This window comes from Marmota monax, unplaced genomic scaffold (genome assembly GCF_021218885.2).
Source record: "Marmota monax isolate L192 unplaced genomic scaffold, Marmota_monax_Labrador192_F-V1.1 WCK01_AAM20220418_F8-fsc00013, whole genome shotgun sequence".
NCBI lineage: Eukaryota > Metazoa > Chordata > Mammalia > Rodentia > Sciuridae > Marmota > Marmota monax.
Window position 1 is genome coordinate 19,433,972 of NW_026692202.1, and position 23,957 is coordinate 19,457,928.

Sequence of the window (23,957 nt, forward strand, 5' to 3'; positions counted from 1 at the left end):
TTGCCCACTCTACTGGAGGTGAGCAAACCTGCACTTCACCATGGCAGCAGCCTAAGAGCCCAGGCCCAGGTGATGGCCCAGGACCTTTTTCTGGGTATGTGAGGTCCAGGCACAGTGGACAGTATGCTGGTGTGGTAGGGGTCCCCCCAGGCACCTGCAATCTCAGGATTCAGATTTGCAGAGTATGGCCCTTTAGTGATTTGGACACCAGTACTGAGAGTTTGGTAGAGACACTCTTCTCTCCAGCATGGATTAAGCCCTCTGAGGCTAGCACCTCTACCCAGTAAGTGCAAAGGGAGATTAAGAAGGAGTAAGATTCAGGCTTTACCCTCTAGTAAGTAAGATAGGTCATGGTGATAATGACATGATAATGTAATTATTTATAGAGAACATCCTATATGGCAAAACTTGCTATAGGCTTTACACAGAGTAGCACAATTAATCCTCATAACAATCATATAAGGACAGTATAATTATTGTCCCTATTTTTCAGGCAGGAAACTGAAGCACAGAGAAAAATGTATGCCAAAGATCACACTGCTAGGAAATGATGGGGATGAAATTTAGACCAGGCAGTGTAATAAGTGATTTATTTATTTAAATTTTTGAATCATAGAGTTCTCTGAAAGTCTATTTCTTTCCCAGATTAAGGACAATTCACAATCTCTCTGTCTCTGTCACACATACACATGGTGAGCACACAGAGACACATGCAGAATTCCTGCACCATTCCCTGGTGGCTCTATGGACTCAGGACATTCCTCCCCACCCCTCTGCCCTGCCACCTGCCTTACACAGTTGATCTCAACGTGGGGGCATGGGTGGATGGCAACAGCACTGACTAGCAGTCAGGAGCAGGTGGGAGGTGGTGTGAAGGACATCGAGGGAGGGGAAAGGCAAAGCCAGGTGGGGACCTGAGGGACAGAGAGATGGTCCATCCTGCTCTGCAGCCTACATGATAGCTTTCACGGGCTTGTTTCTCATTCTCTGTTTTTGGTTATTCTTATAACAGAGTCTCCTCACCCCACTGAGGAACTGGTTGGGGAAGATAGGAGTGGTGAATTCAAAGGCCTGCTTCCTTGGTCTAATTTAGAGCTGAGAATGACCTCATTCTTCTCCACCTGTTGGACCACAGAGCCTGAAACATGTCCTTCATCCCTCCCTCCCATATATTAGAGGAATTCTGTACCATTGGCCTAAGGTCCTGTCACTATTGGCATGCCAACTGCCTTCCCCTCCCTGGTGTGTGCCAGTGGAAGTCAGGTGGGTGGGTAGGGAGGAGGTTCTGATGCTCTCTTGAGTACAGATTTTGGAGGTGGACAAATTAGAGGGACAGCCTTTTCTGGAGGATGATGAGGAAAATGGATGAGTATTATGGGATGCTATTCTTTGGATCTTGAATGTCTCACAAAGATCCATGTGTTAAAGACATATTCCCCAGCTTGGTGCTATTGGGAGGTGGAGAAAACTCTAAGAGCTGGGGTCTACTGGGAGGCCCGGGAGGGGAACATGCCCTTGAAGGGCACTGTGGGACTCTGGTCTCTTCCTCTTCCTTTTTCTCCCTAGCTCTAAGGGGAATGGTTTTGCTGTAACACAGGCTCCCCGCCATGGTGTGCTGTCCCTTCACTGGAGGCCAAAAAGCAATGTGTCTGCCCAATCATAGACAGGAACCTCCAAACCTGGGAGCTAAAACCACCCTTTTCTCTTCATAAGTAGATTATCACAGGCAATATCACAGGTTATAGTGATGGAAACTGACTAGCACATGAGGAAAAGAGCATAGGATGCTGTGGGGCTGTGAAACTTCACCTAGAGTGTCAGGGAAGCCTCTGGGAAGAAAATAGCATGCAAGCTGAGACCTGGGCAGTCTGACTAGATTGAAGAGTTTCTTAAGCTCCCTCACCCTCATTGGCTCAGACAAAATGTTAAGACACTGCTTCCAGAAATGGTTTCTAAAATATTAATAGGTGTTACTTTTTTTTTTTTTTTTTTTTTACTATTTCTTATAACTTTGAGCTGTAATCAGCATTAACAAGGGGGCTCTAAATAAGTGCACAGTGAAATGGCTTAAAATAAAGGAAACACCAGGTAACCAACATTCAGATCCAGAAAAAGTATTTATCTTCCCTGTTGGAGGATATATATAAATTATGGTCTGTTTGCGCCATTAAGGCAGGGCGGCCACTCCTCTGGGAACTCCTGGGTTGAAATTTCCCAGTCAAGAATGCCCAGGGATCATGCTGGCCCCTGTCTTAGCTCACAACCTTAGGTCAAATAGGCTCCTGGAGATGGGTGTAGCCTGCCAAACACCAATCAACCTGCTTACTGCAAGACCCCTGGCCACACTGAGAAACAAGCACTGAAGCAAGACTCCTCTCGCTGAAACCTTATCCCTGCCTTCGATGTACTCCCCTTTAGATAAAGAATTGGGGCCTTTTTCGGTTGTTTAGTTCCAGTTCCTATTAGGACTGGAAGACCCATCAGACGCTCCACTTTTTAAAATCTAATCTTTGGCTTTGTCTTATTTCTTACTGATTATTTCAGACCTTTTATTTCCTCAGGCAGCTCACACCTCCTGAGTAGGACCCTGCTCTCTCTTGGTGCTGGTTACCCTATTATACTTCCCCACAGATCCACAGCTTCTCCACATGTTCTTCCAGTTATTCCATAGCTTCCTCCCTTTTCTTTATAATCTTCTTGCCAATGTGTGCAAGCTTCAACCCCGTTATTTAGTTTTGTATGTTTTGCGATTTTATCATACTATACATTCATCCATGAGATGAGTCATCCACATCATTGCATGTAACTATAATATTCCATTGTATGACTATACCAGAATATATTTATCCTATATTATAGATGGACATTATGGAAATTTTCAACTTTTAACTATTACAAATACTATTTTGTGAATAATTTGTGTATGTCTACTGGTGCTTATTCACATGTATTTCTAAACATGGAATTCCTGGGTCATGGGTTATGTATGTCCTTCATTTTGCTGGATAATGTTTTCCAAGGTGATTGTGCCAATTTACACCCCTGCTGGCAGTTTCCCTGCTGAGAAACTCAATTACTGTACATCCTTGTCAACACTTAGTGTAATTACTCTTCCATTTGAGCCAGTTTTGTTGGTATATAGTAATTATGTCTCATTGCGGTTTTAATGGAGTTATTAATGAGGTTGAGCACTTTTTCCATATGTTTATTGTGTATTTATTATTTTTTGAAGTGCTTGTTCAAGTCTTTTTTTTTTTTGTTCAAGTCTTGATATGTTTTATGTTTCTGTTATTTTTGTATTGGGTTTTCTGACTTGTTCTTAAGAGAACACTTAGGAGTTATTTACGTCTTCTGTATATAAGCCCTTTGTCAGTTAGGTATTGCAAATATCTCACTCTATCATTTGCTTTTTAAATTATTCATGGTGTCTTTTGATAAAATTCTTGATTTTTTTCAATGTAAAATTTTCAGTGAACCATAATATACATACTGAAAAGTGACCATGTGTAGCTTAGTGAATTATCAAAAAGGGAACACATTCATTTAACAATACCTATGTTAAGAAATACTATTTCCAGAACTCTAGAAAAGTCCCCTTTTCTTACCAGTCAATATCCCCTCACTGGTATCCTGACTTTTAACAACAAGCATGAGTTTTGGTAGGTACTCTTTTTTAAAAAAGATTTTTTTTTAGTTGTGGACGGACGCAGTAACTTTATTTTATTTGTTTATAATTTTTTATGTGGTACTGAGAATTGAGCCCAGTGCCTCACATGTGCTAGGCAAGTGCCCTACCACTGAGCTACAACCCCAGGCCTTGCTAGGCAGTCTTAATTTTAATTTATATCATTGGTCTTTGCCTCATACTTGTGCTTTTTGAGTCCTCATTAATAAGTATATGGATATATTATAAGCCTGAGGTAGAAATATATTTTCTTGTGTTATGTTCTGGAGTTTGTTTTTGCCTTTCACATTTGGATCTACAGTCCACTTGGAGCTATTTTGTATTTTGGATGATTTTCATATAGATAGCCAGTTGTCCCAGAATTGGTTATTACAGATACTATTTTTCTGCTGTGCTCTGCCGTGATACACACTTAAGCATCCTTGAGGCTGTGTGTCTGTTTCTGGACTCTCCACTCTGTTCCATTTGTCAGTTGTCCATCTCTATGCCAGTCTTTTACTATCTTAATTACTGTAGCTTTATTGCAAATCTTGACATCTGGTGGAACAAAGCTTCACCTTCTTTTTCTTCAAGAAGGATTTCTCTTAGACATTTTAATTTCTTAATGATCTCTTTGTCACAAGAAAGTCTAATGGAATTTTGATTGGAAGTGCCCTGAGCCTTTTGGATAATAAATATTGGATAATTAATATCTTTATAATATTGAATATCTAGTCCATGAACTTGATGTATCCTCCACTTATTTAGGTTTTCTTTAGTTTCTTTTCATGTTTCAAAGTTTTCTAAGTCTTGCACAAGGGCCTATCTACCTTCACTTTAGGGTCCCCGTGCAAAACAGTCATCTGGCCCTGTTGTTTACTTTGAAATTTTTAATTATAGACTCAATTTTTAAAATAGTTGTAGGACTTTGCAGGTTCTTACATTTGGCCTCTTATTGATGTTGATTGACAGGTTGTATGTTTCTGGGAATTTGTCCATATCATCCACATTTTGAAGAGTGTTGACAAAAACTTGTCCAGAATAACCTCTTTTTGTCTTTTTTTTTTTTTTTTTTGGCTTCTGCACAGTGATGTCCTTTTCATTCCCTACACTGGCTATTTTTGCTTTTCTTCTTTCTTGGAAGATTGATCTTATCAGAATTTTATCTATTCTTTCACAGAACCGATACTTGGCTTTATCAATCCTCTTAGTTGTATATTTATTTCTATTTCAGTGCTTATTATTCTACCTTTATAATTTCCTGCCATCTACTTTAATTTGCTATTCTTTTCCTAACTTCTTATGAAGGGTGATTAGTTTGTTAAATCGAATCATTTCTTCTTTTATGATATTCTCAGTTAAGGATATAAATTTCTGTGTAAGAAATACTTAGCTTACATTCCATGAATTTTAGTATGTTTTTTAAAAAAATCATTTAGCTAAAATTTTCTAGTTTGTATTTCAAAGGTATATTTCTTTTTTTTTAAGAGAGAGAGAATTTTTTAATATTTATTTTTAGTTTTTCGGTGGACACAACATCTTTATTTTATTTTTATGTGGTGCTGAGGATCAAACCCAGCGCCCCATGCACGCCAGGCGAGCATGCTACCACTTGAGCCACATCCTCAGCCCCAAAAGTATATTTCTTAATTCCCAAATGTATGGAAACACACACACACGAAATAATGACACACAGAGAAAGACCTTTTCCTTTGGGTTCTGTGATGGCTTCTCTGACCCAGCTCCCATAAAGGAGGCAAGGCAGACAAGAAAAGGAGCATGCCTTGAACCCAGTTTTATTGGGGAGAAGCTATTAAATGAGGCAAGGGGTAGGATTACAAAGGAACAGGTGAGTGTAACTCAACCCCACTGGGTAACGCCTACTTCTGGAGTCACACCTCATTATCCGAATGGAGCTAAAGTCCAAATCATTCTGGGGGTGCGATAATTGTTCAGTATCTCTTTCTCAGGGCTTAAGGGTGTGTATTTCCAGATTGGCTCCTGAAAGCTCACTATGTTTTAATTTTCTAATGAATGTTGAGATAACACCTTATATAAATTCTAGTGCGTTGAAATTGCTTTATAGCACAATATATAATACATTTTTATTCTACTCTGTCCTTTCTACTGTCTAACCAACTCTATATTCATTTTTTTTCTCTCTGCCTTTTTTCTTTTTGACTGGTCATTTTTTTATTATTATTATTCCTATTTTTGTTTAAAAGGTACAAACTCTTATCATTACCTGGTGGTTCCCCTGAAAACAGAGTGAGGAGTCCTTGGCTTATCACATTTGTATGTTAATCAGCTGCTTCTACTGTTCTGGACAATGCAAAGACCTCAGAACACTCTTAGGCCATTTATGCCCTTGTCTGCTTAAAAGCTATTTTTGTAATGTATTTTAGTTCAGGCTTTTCCATTGCACAATAAATTATCAGTAATGTTTTGCATAATTGATGTCCTTTTAGAATTTTGCATATATTTACTATTTGTGTTGTTTTTTATTCCTTCTCACATGTCTAGCTTTCCCCTTCAGATCACATGTCTTCCCCTTGAAAGACAACTTCAGTTGGGGTAGGATGCTTGTTGGCAAATTTTCACTTTAGTTTACCTGAAAATTCTATTTCATATAGATTCTTGAAGAGTCAATGACATAAGTCTTCATTCACAAGTTGAGCCCTAACAGTGCTTTCTAGGATCATGAGAAGAAAAGAATGGTGGGAAAGAATGGAACTGAGGAGAGCCCTTTGCTAATTATGTATTTCCCTTATGCTGCCTTGAATTTGCCACCTCTTTGGCTATCCTACCTGAAATCCCATGGACTTCAAATTGGCTCATTATACCCCAAATTAAAAAACAAAACAAAACATAACAGTGCTAAATGACCAAGTCATGAAAACGTAGTTTAACTAGACTACTTTCCTTCTGAAAGGACTCCACACACTCAAAACATAAAATTGTTAATGGAAGAAGAAAAAACCATTAATTCAGAAGAATCTCTTCCCAAAGTAGGCTGGGAAGGGTCACAAAGTGGAAAACTCAGACAATCCCAGCAGTTGTATGGGTTAGAGGCAAAGCTTAAATCATGGAGGGCAGCGACATTGGTATCTGTTCAAGATTAAACTCAAAGCAGTTCTCAAGCCTCCTGAATATACATGGTCTAAGATGGTTTGCCTACAACAACCCAGTGCACATGAGATCTTGACCTGCTCCATGTGGGCGTTATCTTGAGAACACTGAAATCTTCCCAAGAGGTTTTGCCAAATTTCTTTGAAAAAGGGCAACTGGAGGTGTGGGAACGAGCTAGGTCCTGAGACAGAGAGGCACAGGAAGAGTCAGCGTGTGTGCTGATGTATTTTATTTGGAAAATACCCTGAGCCAAACAGCTCCTGGTCAAACACTGTGCACATTATCTGAAAACCAGGTCACTGAAAGTTTATCCAAAGAAGGCAATTGCTATACTGTTTCTTCCCTTTGGCTCTTGGAACTATGTAGCAGGTCACCTGGCACTCCAAAGGAAGGGAATGAGAGGGTAAAGGAGACCAGATAGAGAGTGTGGCACACTTTGCACAGAGCACAGCGGTGTTTTAATATCTCAGACTGAGGAAGGATCCAGAAGATAATTAACCAGCCCCTGTCCTCTGATGGCAATGTTGGGAACCTCAGCACTGAGTGGAGATCTGAATACTGGGGAAGAGGGTCCAGGTGTCAGGCTGGCCTCCAGTTGTTAAGTATCCCCCCTCCTGGGGGATAGAGTGGGTACCGGCTGGTTGGCCCTGAGGAGGGACTCCTCCCACCCTTACCATTCCACTTCTGGAACTTTCAAAGCACCCCTGCAGCCTGGAATAAGTAGAGAACATGGCTATTGGAATAGGGCTTTCTCATGGGCCCTGATCTAAACCATAAATTGAGGAACATGGTAAACTAGAAAGATCAGTTTACATTCAGATTTATATGAGAAGGAAAAAGAAAAATAAAGAACAAAGCAATGCACTCATGTGCTTTCATGTTTAAGATCACAGAAAATATTCTCTCAATCCCATAGTAATAACTGAAATACTTTTTCATTCCATCAGCCTCAATCAAAATCCCAAATTTTAATAGTGTTTTTTTTTAAATATTTATTTTTTAGTTTTAGGCAGACACAACATCTTTGTTTGTATGTGGTGCTGAGGATCAAACCCCGGCCGCACGCATGCCAGCTGAGCGCGCTACTGCTTGAGCCACATCCCCAGCCCCAATAGTGGTTTTTGAAGTATTAGCAAACCTATGGGGTCTGGTGGGATTAGGAGAGAGTCAGTGAGCCCATCCAATGCCCTGGGCTACTTCTTGCATTTGGGCTGGAATTGAGGAATGAACCTTCTAAATCTTACTTTGTCAGGATCTCTGATCCTCCTTCCCTAGCTCCAGTTGAAGTTCCTTCCAATTCTTCTCATTCTCTGAGACCCAGACTCCCCTGTTCCCTAAGGTTTTCTGGGCTCAGATCACAGCAGCTCAGATCAAAATGTCCTATTCTTGCACTTCCTGATCAGGGCTCAAAGTCCTGGGTGCAGCTGCCAGACAATTTCCTCTCTCTAAAAGCCTCTCCCACAAGCTGCTATCTGACTCTTTCCAGGAACATGTTTTTAACTGTGACTATAATGGCATTTGTTCATATGTTTTGACAGACATAGGTTTTGAGGGTTTTTTTTTTTAATCTAAATCTTTAAATGTTAAGATCTTAAAAAAAAAACACTTTGCTGAAGAATAACAGACATAAGGAAGAATGCACAAATTATAAGTGTACAGCTCACTAAACTGTCACAAAGTGAACTTAACAATGTACCCATCATCCAGCTCAACTAAAAGGACAGGACCCCATAGATAAACACAGTTTTAGAAATCCTTCCAGGATCCAGATAAAATTGAATATTTATTTAGGTGCTATGTTATTTCACCTGACATGCCCTGAAAAGATTTCAAAATCATGTAGATTATTGTCTTTTCCTGTGATCTAAATTTGCATAGAGACCTTTTCTCACTCTAGATTGAAAGTTTCCAGAAGGCAGGACTTCAACTACTTGCTAGAGTCTCAGTAGGTAGAATTTCAGTAGTTGAATGAATCCAAATCCCAGCACACAGATAAACCAAACTCAGGTCAGAGGCTCTTAGGGCTTGTTCTATCCTTCTTGGATTTTACAGGAGGACAAATGACCAGAGTCTCCACTCAGACACTAGAGCTGTTTTATTGCCTTCACCCCATAGAGACATCCCTAGGATACAGGAGGTAGTGATTCAGCTCATTGATTCATCCAACAAGCATAAATTAAACACCAAGCTTGGACCAAGAAAGGCACCTAAAGCAGACACAGTCCCAGGCCTCAGTGGAGAAAGCTCAGCTTCCCCACACACCAAGAACTAGCACGAAAACCCACAGGGGATTCTGAACCACTGCTTCTTCACTTTCTCAGTTCTGGCTCCCTGGGGAGGTGGGTGGGAGCCGTCTCCCACCAGGAGTGTGCCTTAACCAGCTCTCTCTGCTCTTCTGCAGGCCCTGCCATCCCAGTGGGTGTGGACGTGCAGGTGGAGAGTCTGGACAGCATCTCTGAAGTGGACATGGTATGCAATACCCTGGGCCAGTAGCCCCCAGGGAAGGGTCCCATGGCTGAGTTACTGTGAGAGCCTGTGGGATGGTAGCTTTGGTGTTGCAGGATGTGTCTGAGAGGGCAGGGCAGGAGCTGGAACTGACCAAATGTGGGCTTGGGCATTGGCCCAGATGCAGTAAAGTCTAGAGCAGGGTTCTCAAGCTTTATGGGTAGAAATAGCTTACAGATTTCTGGGCCCCATTACATACTTCCTGGTTTCAGAATATCTGGGTTGAGGCCCAGGACTTTGCTTTTTGAACACACTTCTCATATGCTGGGAGTGGTCAGATGACCCATTTTGGTTGAAATGCTGTAGTTCTTAGATTTTCAGTTCCTGCTGTGTGTACAGCTTCCCCACGTACTCCACAGAAATGCCCTCCACTGTATTTATTCACTAACCCCATACAGACACCTCCCAGCTGTTTGCAAGACCTTGGCTTGGAGAGGAGCCTTCCCTTCAGTGTCCGACCTTATCTCTTTTCCATTCTGCATTTCTAGTTTGCAAGCTACTTCTTTCCTCATACACCTCTCCCTCTGGCCCTCTCAGGCATCTCCTTATCCTTTAGGTCTCAGTTGAGATAAGGCTTTTTCTAAAGGGCTTCCCTGACTACCTGGTCTAAAAGTTTCCTGTTTTTCCCTTTAGCTCACATCATTCATTTAAAATGTGCTATCGATTTATTTTGGGGGAGGTGTCATGTATATTGGTCATCCCCCATACTTGACTATAGGCTCCACAAGTACAGGAACTTGTCTTTCAGTTTTTTGCCCCCGTATCTCCAAGCCTAGCCCACTGTGGGACCTATGGAGGCTCTCAACACATATGTGGAATGAAAGAAAGTGAGGGAGGGTTTCCTCATGTGTCCTTGAAGGGAGGAGGCTTCCCTGGCTCCTTTTTTGTTTGTTTAGTCTTTTGCTGGTGCTGGGGATCAAACCGAGGGCCTTGCACTTGCTGAGCATGTGCTCTACCACTACTCCCCATCCCTTCCCTGGCTATTATTGGACCCAGCACAGCAAGGCTGATATGATACTGATGCTGTGCACCCTCATAGCTCCAGCATCTGGAAAGGAGGGTATCCAGGTGTGAAATGTGTGAATGTGACAGTCTCCAAGATGCTACAGTGCACACTGCCAAATCCTTTGGATATCCAACAGTTAGGTTCAGCTCCAGAACCATTTGGGTCTGGGCCTAGCCTGGCTGCTTTAAATCTGAATCAGTACAGATGTCCACTCTGGATGTGAAGGCTCTTATGAAAGTGTGACTGAAGATCTCAGAGAGAAGTGTCCAAAATGACTTGCTTGTCTTAGAGCAATCCACCAGTTGCTCCACCACAAAGAAAATGGTAGGTAGGTACTGTCCAAGCTGGCCTTGCACATGTTTGTGAATTTACAATGTGGCACTCCCCCTGGGCAATGTCCCTCAGAGCATGGTCTCTAGCTGTGGGACCCAGAAGGGACATTTGGCTCACATCTCCTCCTCACATAATTGGCTGTTTCTTCATGTATGGAAGAAGAATTTGTGGCAAGTGATGGTCAGTCTAGGGACAGACTTTCACGTAAGCCTAATCTCTGTGCCTGTTCTTTCTTTCTTCCCTTCCTAGGGCTTCTTCTTGGCCCACCATCATTCACTCTCTTCTCTATCCTTTGTCCACTTGCTTCCATTTGCATCTTGTGTCCTATCTCTGGCCATGGTATAAGAACCAAACTCTTGGGTTTGACCATCAATTATACAGACAAGGGGATACTTTATTTTTATTTTTGTAGTGATGGGAATCAAAAGCCAGGGCCCAGCATATGCTAGGCAACTGCTCTGTGACTGACTTCCATCCCCAGCCCAAGGAGACAATTTTTAACAGGATAAGCTTTTGAACTGGAATTATAGTAGGTATGCAGTTGCCTGTGTCCTCATCCATTCATCTTCCCATTTTTCCATCTAACAAATATTTATTGAGTACCTAACATATGCTTTTCCAGGCATTACATCTAATGATGAACAGGGATTCAGTGATAGTCAGGACACAATTATGCCTTCAATGATGGTAGAAATCTAATGGTAGAAATCTTTCTAAGAGGAACCCTTGACTGTTTAGGTTTCTGAAACCGGCCACCATGCCAAAATGAAATGGTTAGCCAGATAGGTTAAAAGCCATGTACTCAGGGTCTAGTGAGTGAGAACAGAGCTTTGGAGGAAATTCCTGCTGCTGGCCAGCAGGACAGGATGACAGCATCATGCCTGTAAGTTTCCTTTGTGGGTTGCTCTGTCTCCTGGGCTCCAACTTTACGAGGCACAAAAATGAGCCCTTCTCATCTGCAGCAGCACCATCACATTGGCTATGGTGCCCAGGGCTGTGGAACTGTCCCCCTGACTCTGGAAGCTGAGAACAACAGAATTTTGAGGAAGGAAGCTCTCTGAACCATTTCAGTCTGGTCTTGCCCCTGGCTCCCATAGGACTTCACTATGACCCTGTACCTGCGGCATTACTGGAAGGATGAGAGGCTGGCCTTCCCCAGCACCAGCAACAAGAGCATGACCTTTGATGGACGGCTGGTGAAGAAAATCTGGGTCCCAGATGTGTTCTTTGTTCACTCCAAAAGGTCATTCATTCACGACACCACCACTGACAACATCATGCTGAGGGTGTTCCCAGATGGTCATGTGCTGTACAGCATGAGGCAAGTATCCATGGGGCCATGGTTTCTTGTCCAGTGCCATTCCACTATGTATGATCAGTTCCTTTGGCCTGGAAGAGTTTGTTGCTGTGATCTGTGGGATGGCATGAGCCTTCCGATGCCAGTCAGAATTGTCCAAAAATGAAAAGGCCACCCAGCAGGTGCAGACCTCCACATCACCGGGGATCTTAAGCATGGCTTAGAAAACTACTCTGGTCTAATTGAGTTGTTGGAGACAATGACCTACGTACATTCCATACTTGAGGGTGTACTATTCTAATTGATTGGTAATAAATAATAAAATACTAATAATAGCAAAAACTATTGTTTGTTGAGTGCCATTACAGGTTGGCTTCTGGACTAACTAACCCATCTTTTTCCATATCTTACTTGCCTGATTTTATAGTTCACCAGAATTAAATAATAAAACTAGATACTTCCTGGTCTTGGGTGAAGGATGGGGCGTGCTAATCTCCCAGGCTCCTCTGGGGCAGGCAGCCCTGCTGGTTGAGGGCAGTGCCCAGAGAAGAGTGCAGATGTGGGCCACTAGTAGTCAACACCCCTCCTCAGTGGCTGGAGAAGGGGTGCAGCAGCCCAGTAAAGGGGATCCAGTAGAGTACTAATAACACCTGTCAGAGAAGACCAAACTCTAGAAGTTAAGGTTCTTTAAGTTAGACATCTATGTAACCAAACTTCTGAAATAAACACAAGGAGGCAGCTGCTCTTGGCCATGTTCTGTGTCTTCCTCACTTTGGGCGGGTGCATGAGCCAATAGCTTGTTGCACAAGCCAACTCTCATATCTGGGTTGTGCAGGATTACTGTCACTGCCATGTGCAACATGGACTTCAGCCACTTTCCCCTGGACTCCCAGACCTGCTCTTTGGAGCTGGAGAGCTGTAAGTATCAATGTTTTCTATTCCATCACCTTATTCCCTACCCAATGTGAGCACTGCCTGCCAGTGATAAGAGCTGTTTTCCCAGGCAGGTGCAGGACTACTCTATTGCTGCACGCCACCCAGAAACAAAGGCATCCGATTTAATTTCTTTTCTTCTCCCCAAAGATGCATATACAGATGAAGATCTGATGCTGTATTGGAAGAATGGGGATGAATCCCTGAAAACAGATGAGAAGATCTCCTTGTCTCAGTTTCTGATTCAGAAATTTCACACAACTTCCAGACTGGCCTTCTACAGCAGCACCGGTAGCTACCTTTTTGTCACAGCCTGATTCAAATGTGAAAGAAAACTCATTAGAATTTTTCAGTCTTTTCCCTGCTCAGTGAAAATAAATTTTGATTTTTAAGAGAATCCATAGTTCTAAGATGTAAACTGTGTTTAAAATCAGGAGGCAGAGAATAAAACAAAATTGCTATATTCTTAGACTTCATCATCAGTAGCAACACAACTTATCCTTCAAGACTTCCAGCTTTACCTGTATAATTTAACAAGGGCAGGGTCCTATTCTACATGCTATTCTATAACCTGATTTGTAATCCTACTTAGTAAGATAGGCAGATAGCTTTCCAAGCACATATATTTATTATCCATATCAAGACCATTGATTCTTTTTTCTTTTTGTGTAGTACTGGGAATTGAACCCCAGGCCTCATGCATGCTAGACAAACACTCTACCACTAAGCTACAGCCCCAGCTCCAATGAAACATTTTTTAGTCTTTAATTTCTTCTTGGATCCTGGGCTATGTTTGAAAGTTTAAGAGAACTACTTGTCAGCTCTTCTCTGATCTCACATTTAACTCTTGGATTACTTTTATTTGGACTGTTGTAATGAAGCACCACAACTGGGTGCTTGAAACAACAGGAATTTATCTGTTGCAGTTCTTGTCTAGGGAAGAACCCTTCCTGCCTATGCCCAGCTTCTGGTGGTTGCCAGCAGTTCTTGACATTCCCTGGCTTGTAGCCACACTTCAGTCTCTACCTCCGCCATCACATGGCACCCCCTTGTCTCTGTATACTCACCGGGTGTCCTCTGTGTGTGTGTGTGTGTGTGTGTGTGTAGGCCCAAATTTCCCTCTTCTGTAAGGATACCAGCTATTGGATTAGGGCATAACTTAATCCATTATAATCTCATTTTATCTCTATTCTATCTGCAAAGACCCTATATCAAAATGAGGTCATGAGGTCACCTTCATAGGTACTGGGAATTAGAAATTCCATATATATACATATAATTTAAAAACATTTTTTGCAGGTTAATATTGTAAGTTAATTGCCATATCATGTGAGTCTGGGGAAGAGACAGAGTAATAATGTACTTTTAAGAATTTTTATGATCTTATGTTTTTATTGGTGCATTATGATTACACATAATAATGAGATTCATTGTGACATATTTGTACTGGCCCATAGCACAATTACATCACTTTCATTCCTCAGTATTTCCCCTTTCCCTCCTCTCCTTACTCCCCCAGTCACTTTCCTCAACTCACCTGTCTCCCTTCTATTTTCCTGAGGTCCCTTCTTAATGTTTTTATTAGTGCATTATAATTATATGTATCAGTGGAGCTCATTGTGACATTCATATATGTACATAACATAATTTGCTTCAATTCACTCCTCAGTACTTCCCCTTTCCCTCTCCTTGCCTCTTTCCCCTGTCCCTTCATTTTCTCTTCTGGTCTTCTTTTTATTTATTTCCAAGTATATGTATATATATATTTTTTATTAATACATTATAATTACACATCAAAGTGGGATTTGTTGTTGTATATTCATGAAAGTATGAATCAATATAATGTAGTTGATTTTATTCCTTCGTTCTTCCCCCTTTCCCTTCCTTCCTCCATCCCCCTTGATCCATTATCCTTCCTCTACTAATCTTCATTCTATTTTCATGAGATCACACCTTTGTAAAATTCTGTGCTTCTCTGTAACTTCCACATGTTAGGGAAAACATTCAATTCTTGACTTTCTTTTTCTAATCCAAACTGTATCCAGCTTTATTAAAGATAATTTTCATAAACAGACATGGTATTTCAGGCAGACAATCACTAACAGTATACAACAACTTTCAAATTCCCTTCTTGGATAGACACAAAAATTAGGAAGCCACTATAAAGCCCTATTAAGTCTTCATTTGATGCTCTGAATAGGGAAAGTTTAGAGTGAGTATTGACATTTCACGTTTAGCATGCTGTTTAACAACTTTTCATGAGTCAACCCTGACTTTTAGAAAATGAAATGAATATGGCAGAATTATCAGTCTTAAGGTCCACAATCTAAAAAAGGAACTACTGCTTTTCTGAGGAACACTATCTCAATGATGTCACTGGAAAGTCCAGATTGCCTGACACACTGGTAAAACCAATTGTTGGAAGTCAGGTCCCAACTTGTCTGAGTTTAGGGGCATTAAGTCTATGCTGTTGGTGGAGAGGGAGAGGAGGACATAAAGATGAATTTGAGTTTTTCCATACCGCAAGGCGTTTGTGCCAAGGTGGCTATGTGTGCCAATATCAGGAAGTCCCTTCTCTTGGGAGCCAAGAGAAAGTCTCTAAAAATGGCAGGGAAAGGTGTTCCCCACAGGAATCCAGCTTTGGAGACATTCTACTAGTGACATATGCTCCTTCCCTCCCAAACAACAATGAGGTGTTCTGTGTGCTAACAACATAGCTTTTTAAAAAATAAAGTAAAACAAAATTCTGCATTTTTATAAAACTTGATAAAAAATAGTATTTCAAACTATTCAGTCATCAGAAGGACCCAGTTATCAAAAATGCACACACTTCCTTTGGCAGCAATGGCACCGTTAGCTTTCTGTGCCTGGTCTGTTTGGGTATCTCCATTTTCTGCAGGGTTATTCCCATCCTTGTCGTCGACAGGTTTCCCTTTTCCCTTTGGATACCTTCTCTCCCTTCTTTGCAGGGGCCTTTTTAGGCTTGGGCTCTGGTATTGGAGGAGCAGGTTTAGCAGACAACCTTGTGGATCTTCTCTGTAGTTCATCCTTCACCTTGGCTTTATCTCCTTTGACATCCCCTTCAGTGTAGTGATATTGGGCATGATGGTGATGGTAGCAGGACACAGGTACTGGACACAGAGATGCAGCAGAGTGCAGCTTTGGTTGACCCAGAGATTGTTCTCACCTCTTTTTCTTTACACCACTTGGGCTCCCTCAAACCTTAACTTTCTGAGCACTTAGCATGATGTTCTCCAGTTCATCCATTTACGTATAAATGACAGAATTTTATTCTTCTGTCCAGCTAAGTAGAACTACAATGTGTAGATATACCATATTTTCTTTACCCATGTATTTGTCAATAGACACTTAAGCTGGTTCCATAACCTGGCTGTTGTGAATTGTGTTACTATAAACATTGGTACACATGTATCATGGTCATATACTGATTTCAGGTCTTTGGATAAATACTAAGGAGTAAAATAGCTGGATCACATGGTGGTCCCATTCTAGTCTCTTGAGGAATCTCCACAATGATTTTCACAGTAGTACTAATTTACAGTCCCACCAATAATTGTTCCTTTCTCCCCATATTCTTGCTGGCATTTATTATTATTTATATTCTTGATGACTGTGATTCCGTTTTGAGATGACATCTCTTGTAGTTTTGATTTGCATTTCCCGGACTATTAATGATATTGCACATTTTTTTCATGTATTTGCTGGCCATTTGCATTTCTTTTTGGAGAAATGTCTGTTTAATTCATTTGTCCATTTATTGATTAATTTGAGTGGGTGTGTATGTAAAATTTTTAAGTTCTTTGTATATTCTGGATATTAATCCTCTGTCAGAGAGTAACCAGCAAAGATCTCTTCTATTTTGTAGGCTCTTTTCATGTTATTGTTTCCTTTGTTATGCAGAAGCTTTTAAAATTTGCTGCCATCCCACTTATTTATTCTTGGTTTTATTTCTTGCACTTTATAAGTCTTATTAAAGAAGTCAATGCCTGCACCTGTGTTAGAGTGTTGACCCTATGTTTTCTTTTATCAGTTGCACAGTTTCTGATTTACCTCCTAGGTCTTTCATCCATTTTGAGTTGACTTTTGTGGAGGGTGATAAATAGTTTACTTCTTCTCCAAGTGGTTATCCAGTTTTCCCAACACCATTTGTTAGAAAGTCTTTCTTTTTTCCACCTTATGTTTTTGGCACCTTTGTCAAAGATGAGATGATCATATCTGTGTGGGTTTGTCTCTCTGTCTTCTACTCTGTTCTATTCCATTGGGCTTTGTATCATGCCGTTTTTGTTACTATTGTAGTACAATTTGAGGACAAGTATTGTGATGCCTCCAGCCTTGTTCTTATTACTCAGGATTTCTTTGGCTATTCTGGATATTTAATTCTTCCATATGAATTTTAGGATTACTTTTTCCAGTTCTATGAAGAATGTCATTGGAATTCTAATGGAGAGTGAATTGAATCTGCAGGTTGCTTTTGGTCATATGGCCATTTTAATAATAGTAATACTGCCTATCCACGAATATAGGATGTTTCCTCATCTTTTAATGTCTTCTTCCATTTCTTTCTTTGGTGTTCTATAATTTTCATTGTAGAGCTCTCTTACCTCCTTGGTTAGATTGATTTCCAGGTTTTGTGGGGGGTTTTTTTGTTTGTTTTGAGACTATTGTGAAGGAATTGTTTGCCTGATTTTTTTTTCATCAGGTTAGTTATTGGTGTAATGGAAAACTATTGATTTTTGAATGTTGGTCTTATGCCCTACTACTTTGCTGAATTTATTTATCAAGACAAAAAGACTTTTAGTGAAGTTTTTTGAGTCTTCTAAGTACAGGATCATATCATCTGCAAACAGTGATAATTTGACTTCTTCTTTTCCTATTTATATCCTTTTATTTCTTTTTCTTGCCTGATTGCTCTATATAGAACTTCAAGAACTATATAAAAAATAGCCATGGTGAGCCCAGCACAGTGGTACACACCTGTAATCCCAATGGCTTGGGAGGCCAAGGATTGCAAGTTCAAAACCAGCCTTAGCAACTTAGGGAGGCCCTAAGCAACTCAGAGAGACCCTGTCTCAAAGTAGAAAATAAACAGGTCTGGGGATATGAGTCAGTGGTTAAATGCCCTGGGTACAATCCCCATGCCTCTAACCCTCATACCCCAAAATAGCAGTAGTAAGAGTGAACTGAGAATCTTGTTCCTGATTTGGGAGGAAATTCTTTAAGCTTTTCCCCATTCATTCAGTATGGTGTTGGCTTTGGGCTTGTCATAGTATTTATGATGATGAGATTAGCTCCTTCTATCCCTAGTCTCTTCAGTGTTTGTATGTAACATGAATGGGTATTAAATTTTGTCCAAGACTTTTTCTGTATCTATTGAGATGAACATGTAGTTTTTGTCCTTAATTCTATTTTTGTGATGAATCGCATTTATTGTACCAATCTTACATTCCTGGAATGAAATCAACTTGATTGTAATGTACAATGTGTTTTTGAATGCAGATTGCTAATATTTTATTAGGGATTTTTGCACCTAAATTCATCAGGGATATTGGTCTGTAGTTTTGTTTCCTTGATTTGTCCTTATCTGGTTTGGGTATGAAGGTGATATTGATTTTATGAATGTATTTGGAGGTGTTCTATCCCTTTCTATTTCATGGAATAATTTGAGGAACATTAACATTAGTTTGTCTTTAAAAGTCTGACATAATTAATCTGAGAATCCATCTGGTCCTAGATTTTAATGACTGCTTCCATCTTATTGCTTGTTATTGTCTGTTTAAGTTTTCTATATCTCTTGGTTTAATTTGGGTAGGTCATATGTGTCTAGAAATTTCAACATTTTTTTTTAGGGAACACAATTCAACCTATAATAGTTCCCTAGTGGCTTTGGGACCCCAGCAGCCTTTTCACATCTTTTCCCTTTGTCCCAGCACTGAGAAATCTACTTCCTTCTTCAGGAGGTTTTAGCATGACTTCCTGTTCCTCCCTGGCCAGCATCTGCCTCCACAACACCCTTGGGTTCATAGCATCAAACACTGCAAAAGATTGTTTAGGTGTCAGGGCAACTCAGGTCTGCTTGAGTATGGCCACGGCACTCATCCTCTTCCATCTCTCCACTTTCACTCTGATTATGTGTGCCACACAATTTTCTTTTCTCATTGTTCTCACCAAGTTCAAATCAACAAAGCCATTATTGAGAGTTTCTTATATAACTCCTATTATATGCCACTGTTTTAAGCCCTTCATGTTAATTAACATATTTCTACCCAACAAATTTGTGGTGTAGATATTATCATTCCCAGTTTGCAGATGAAAAAACTGAGACTCAGGGATTAAGCTACTGGTTGAAGTTGCACAGTTGGTAAGTGGCCATGTAATCTCCTTAATTCCCATGTGTACTCCTCTTAGATATTCTCTTTACTGGAATAGCATGCTTGTCTGTTTTGTTCCCCAGTCTTTCTAGAATACAGATTAAAATGCATCTTCACTCCCATTATTCACCATGTACCACACAAGCAAGGTTTCGTGTTCCTTGGCATGGGAGCAGTGATGCCACCCAGGAGCGTTCTGCTTGCCACACAGAGTGTACATGTTCAAAGCTCCTGGATCCCTCCCAATGTTTTCAGGAAAACTCTTTCTGATTTTCTTAGAAGGAAGGATAATGAGTATTAATAGTTTAATAAAAATAAAAGCAGCTATTGGTCCTCTAAAAAGGTCTGGTGCAAACCTAAGGATTAGTGTGATTTGCTTCAAAGATGTCAATTTGAGTAGGGAAAATAAAGCCAACAAGCCTGAACAAAAGCTGTTGGATGAAAAAATGATTAGCTGTCTCACTAGAGTTGAAGATCCCTTCCTATTTATTCGTTCCCCTAAAAGCACCTATCCCATTCAACAACTCAGGAGTCTACCCATATCCATAGCAAATTTGTCAGGACTCACCCGATGGCTCCAGCCTGGTCCTGTGGACCCCCCTCTAACGTATCCTGACTCTGCTAACTTCCACTTGAGCCAGATGGACTAAATCAGAACCTCTCTGGGAAAGGTCCAGTATTGGAGTGCTATCAACCTTAGTTCCCTTCACACGTGTCCTGTGTGCACTCAACTCCTCTATGAGCCTTCCTTAGTCATTATAGCCAATAGCAATTTGGGCTCTGTGTCTCAAAACCTAAAGATTTTCCTGTTTATACTTTAGATGGACATTTTAGCACTTAGATATTCATGGTTCCATACCTTGAGTATGTCAGTGAGCATTTTCATTTCATGGGACCTCCACTCAATTTTTTATAAATCCTTGAGGGAAGAAAGCAAGAGCTGGGCTTCTATGATTGCCCCTCAGGCCCCAGCATGTGACCACCTGCTCAATTAAAGGGACACTGTATGAGAAGAGTCCTGACCTCTAGATAACTCAAGTGACCCAAGCTCATCCAAAACTCAGGTTGAGTTCTTGGAGAAGCCTCTGAGAGTCTCATCTCCCCATGTCCCAAATAAGACAGATTCAATCTAGGTCTCCCAGACCTCAGCAAACTTGCATAACACTCCTGCCATGTTTGTCTTACTTGGTAGGCTATGCATGTGGTCATGGATTTAATTTTTTCTATAAGTCCCTTTTTGTACCTTATTTCGAAAAGAAATCAGTGGAAAACTGGTATCATTTTCCATAACAGAAGATGATTTTAATAACGAAACAAACAAAAAAATACCTTCTTCTGAACTTCACAAGTCATCTTGTACTGCTGTTGTGTGTACTCCACTTTGGGACAACAGTGAGTTGTGGTGTTCTTGGAGGAGACTGGACTGAACCAGAAGGCAGATGAGGATGTGCAGACAGCTTTAGTTCCCTTCACATTCACACTGTCCTTCACCCCACTTTGGGTCTCAGTGATTGTGGGTCATTTGAAGTTTAACAATGTCAATCTCTTTTAAAAACCATTAATCAGTGATTCTCATATTTCCATAATGAAATAGATGCATGCTGCCATTTTTTTTTTCTGAGCAATGGCCCACGGGGTAACAGGTTTCCATAAGGAGGATGGGTATCAGGAGTAGAACTCATGTCAGACTGTAGAATTGGTGGCCTATTTCTTCTTGTGATGGGGTGGAATGAGTGACTCATCTCTCAATAAAGAGGACAGTGATGAGCACCCAGCTGTCCTGGCTCCTGCCTTGGTGGTATAGAACCACTCCGACTTCTCATGCTCCTGAGCAGCCAATCACTCCGCAAATATGGTTGTGGTCTGCAAATAACACATAACCAAACCAACAACTAAACACATATCTGTTTTGCTCTACCTTTCTCCAAACAGCTATGAAGTTAGATAGTATTGTCAAGATCTTATTCATAGGAGAAAGGGCTTAGATTGTGGAAAGGAAAGTACTCAAAATCTCACTGACTTCTGTATTCCCCAGGCTGGTACAACCGACTGTACATTAACTTCACGTTGCATCGACACATCTTCTTCTTCCTGCTCCAAACCTATTTCCCTGCCACCCTGATGGTCATGCTGTCCTGGGTGTCCTTCTGGATTGACCACAAAGCTGTGCCCGCCAGAGTTTCACTGGGTAAAAGCACTTGATACGGTGTGGTCGGGTGGCTAATTTTTTTTTTTTTTAAGATCACTAGGCAAAGGAAAAGTAAAACCATATTCAGAGGTTTTAAAACCAATTCAGAGGTTTTAAAACCAATTCAGAGGTTTTTACCTCTTGGAATCAGAAGAAGCAACCATTCCACCTGTCTCTTAGATGAAGCCTCCGTTTCCTCTACAATTATGAAAACCACAGGGAGCTAGAACTATACCAACTTGGGTTGTACCAATTCAGAAGGATATAGCCTGTCTGGGGCATAGACTTCCACAACTGGCTGTATTGGAGCTCAGTATTTAGATGAATAAAATGATTCTGCAAATGCCAAAGTTATTCTATAAATACAAAAGTTTCTTTTGCTGCTCTTGTTTAGATAGGGCTTTGAGGTAGGGATCATATCATATAATTTAGGGAAAAGGAAGAGCTGCTTTCCTGAGGCCTTGGTTGTACCCCTTCCCAGACCCTAAATTCCACAGTCAGAGTTTACAACCCATCATCCCAGTGTGGATAAAATCAGGTTGGACCCTGAGGAACGGGAGGGTTTAACCAGCAAAGCACAATGGAGAAAAAACTAGCATGAAGGCTTCCAAGAATTTCCACAGTTGGGCTTAATAAATGGACTCAGATGAGGGAGAGTATGCTCATTCTTTCAGGGTTGGGAAAGTTCCTTTAAAAGTGTCCTCCAGTCATTGTTGTCAGTTCCACAGCAGAATAGGTCCTTTCCTAATCACTTCTGACCTTGTCAGCTGTATCATAGAAACCCACTTTCCCAAGCTAGTGGAGGGGACTTGGAGAAGGGGCTGGGTGGAGGTGTGCTGGGGAAGGGGTTGGGGTGCCTGGCTGCTTGGGGAGCAGATCATTCCACCCCCACAAGGTAAAAACATGTCCAGGGAATTTCTCATTCCATCTAAGAGTCAGAGAATGTAAAACTGTGACTCTGAAGCTCTGAGCCTTGTGCCAGCTGACGGGTCTGGGTGTTGCAGGCATCACGACGGTGCTGACCATGTCCACCATCATCACGGGCGTGAACGCCTCCATGCCCCGCGTGTCCTACATCAAGGCCGTGGACATCTACCTCTGGGTCAGCTTTGTGTTCGTGTTCCTCTCGGTGCTGGAGTACGCAGCGGTCAACTACCTGACCACGTCTCAGGAGTGGAAGGAACGGAAGCTGCGGGAGAAGGTGAGGGTGGCCCCTTCATTTCCTTATAGCTGCTGCTTCTGGTTGGATGAGAGTGAGAAGGTGGTTGGCCAAGAGTGGTGTGGGGGTGTTGTATGTAGAAAAAGGAGGTGCTTATACCCAAGGAGGAGGGTCCTGTGTTAGAATAAGTTCTAGCTTCTACAACAAAGTATCCCAAAGAACAGTTTTTGATCCAAGACTAGGAAAAAGAAAACTTGGATTTAGGCACAATTCTGCCACCTGAGCCTGGCCTGTTTCCTCATCTGTCAAAAGGGGATTACAGAACTCACTTCTACCTTCCTTCCAGGGTTGTTTTAAGAGTCACATAAGGCAATATATAAAAGTTATTTGAAACTGTAGGGTCCTAGACACACAAAATATTACCAATGTTATTGAACATGTCAGGGAAAATACTTCCTGGTTCTGTGACCAGAGGAGGGGAGAATTCTAGAACATAAAGCTGCTTTTTTTTGTTTGTTTGTTTAGTTGTTGATGGGCCTTTATTTTTATTTATTTATATGTGATGCTAAGGATCGAACCTAGTACCTCACACATGCTAGGCAAGTGCACTACCACTGAGCCACAACCCCAGCCCTAAAGCTGCTTTATTGATAGGTGTTTTGACCCTGGGAAAATTTAGGCACAGTAAACGTAAAGGCTAATAATTTAGCCATTAGGCTCACTGGAAATACTACAGGGTCTACACTGCATTGCACTATGTACCACACCACACTGTGAGGTAGAAGGCAAATGGGAAATCTTACAAAGCAATGTTCATGGGCCTTTGGCACAGAAAGAAAAGTCTATTTCATTCATATTCTAATGCTTGTTAATCACAGTAAGAAATAAAATGCTGACTTATTACCAAGTCATTACTAATCACTGCACTAATCAAAATGTCCATCACCTAAAAGCTATAGAGATCAGAGAACATGAAAAATCACACATTTGTGCACATCTGGGTGACTGTTGGTCCCTTAGCACAAGGGAGCTTTAAATTTTAGAAAAAGAAATGTTTGCTTTTAAAAAATAGCCTTTCAATACACACATAATACCTATCAAATTTTTCACATTGTCTTCAAATATATTAAGAATTTATTTTTAATTCAAATTTTTTTACATTAGTATTTGCATACTTGTTTGAGTTTTCAATTATTTTTGCATTGTTATCAAATTCCTTTGGATTATATTTAAATGCTTTTGATTTACAATCCATAGACTTACCTGTTCAAAAAATAGCAAAGCTTGCATCTGACAAATATGGGCTCATGAACCATTAACCACACGTCTATCCAGGCAGTTCATTAATACTATG

At 40.9% G+C, this 23,957-nt stretch overlaps 1 protein-coding gene across 1 annotated transcript in view; it reads left to right on the top strand.

Moving 5' to 3' along the window:
• Gabrr2 (gamma-aminobutyric acid type A receptor subunit rho2) overlaps window positions 1-23,957 on the top strand; it is a 58,934-nt gene that overhangs the window by 31,438 nt on the left and 3,539 nt on the right. The window contains exons 3-8 of the mRNA XM_046432406.2: window positions 9,195-9,262; window positions 11,735-11,958; window positions 12,770-12,852; window positions 13,018-13,158; window positions 21,292-21,444; window positions 22,449-22,645. Coding sequence (XP_046288362.2) covers window positions 9,195-9,262; window positions 11,735-11,958; window positions 12,770-12,852; window positions 13,018-13,158; window positions 21,292-21,444; window positions 22,449-22,645 — 866 coding nt within the window. The remainder of the gene's footprint in view (window positions 1-9,194; window positions 9,263-11,734; window positions 11,959-12,769; window positions 12,853-13,017; window positions 13,159-21,291; window positions 21,445-22,448; window positions 22,646-23,957) is intronic.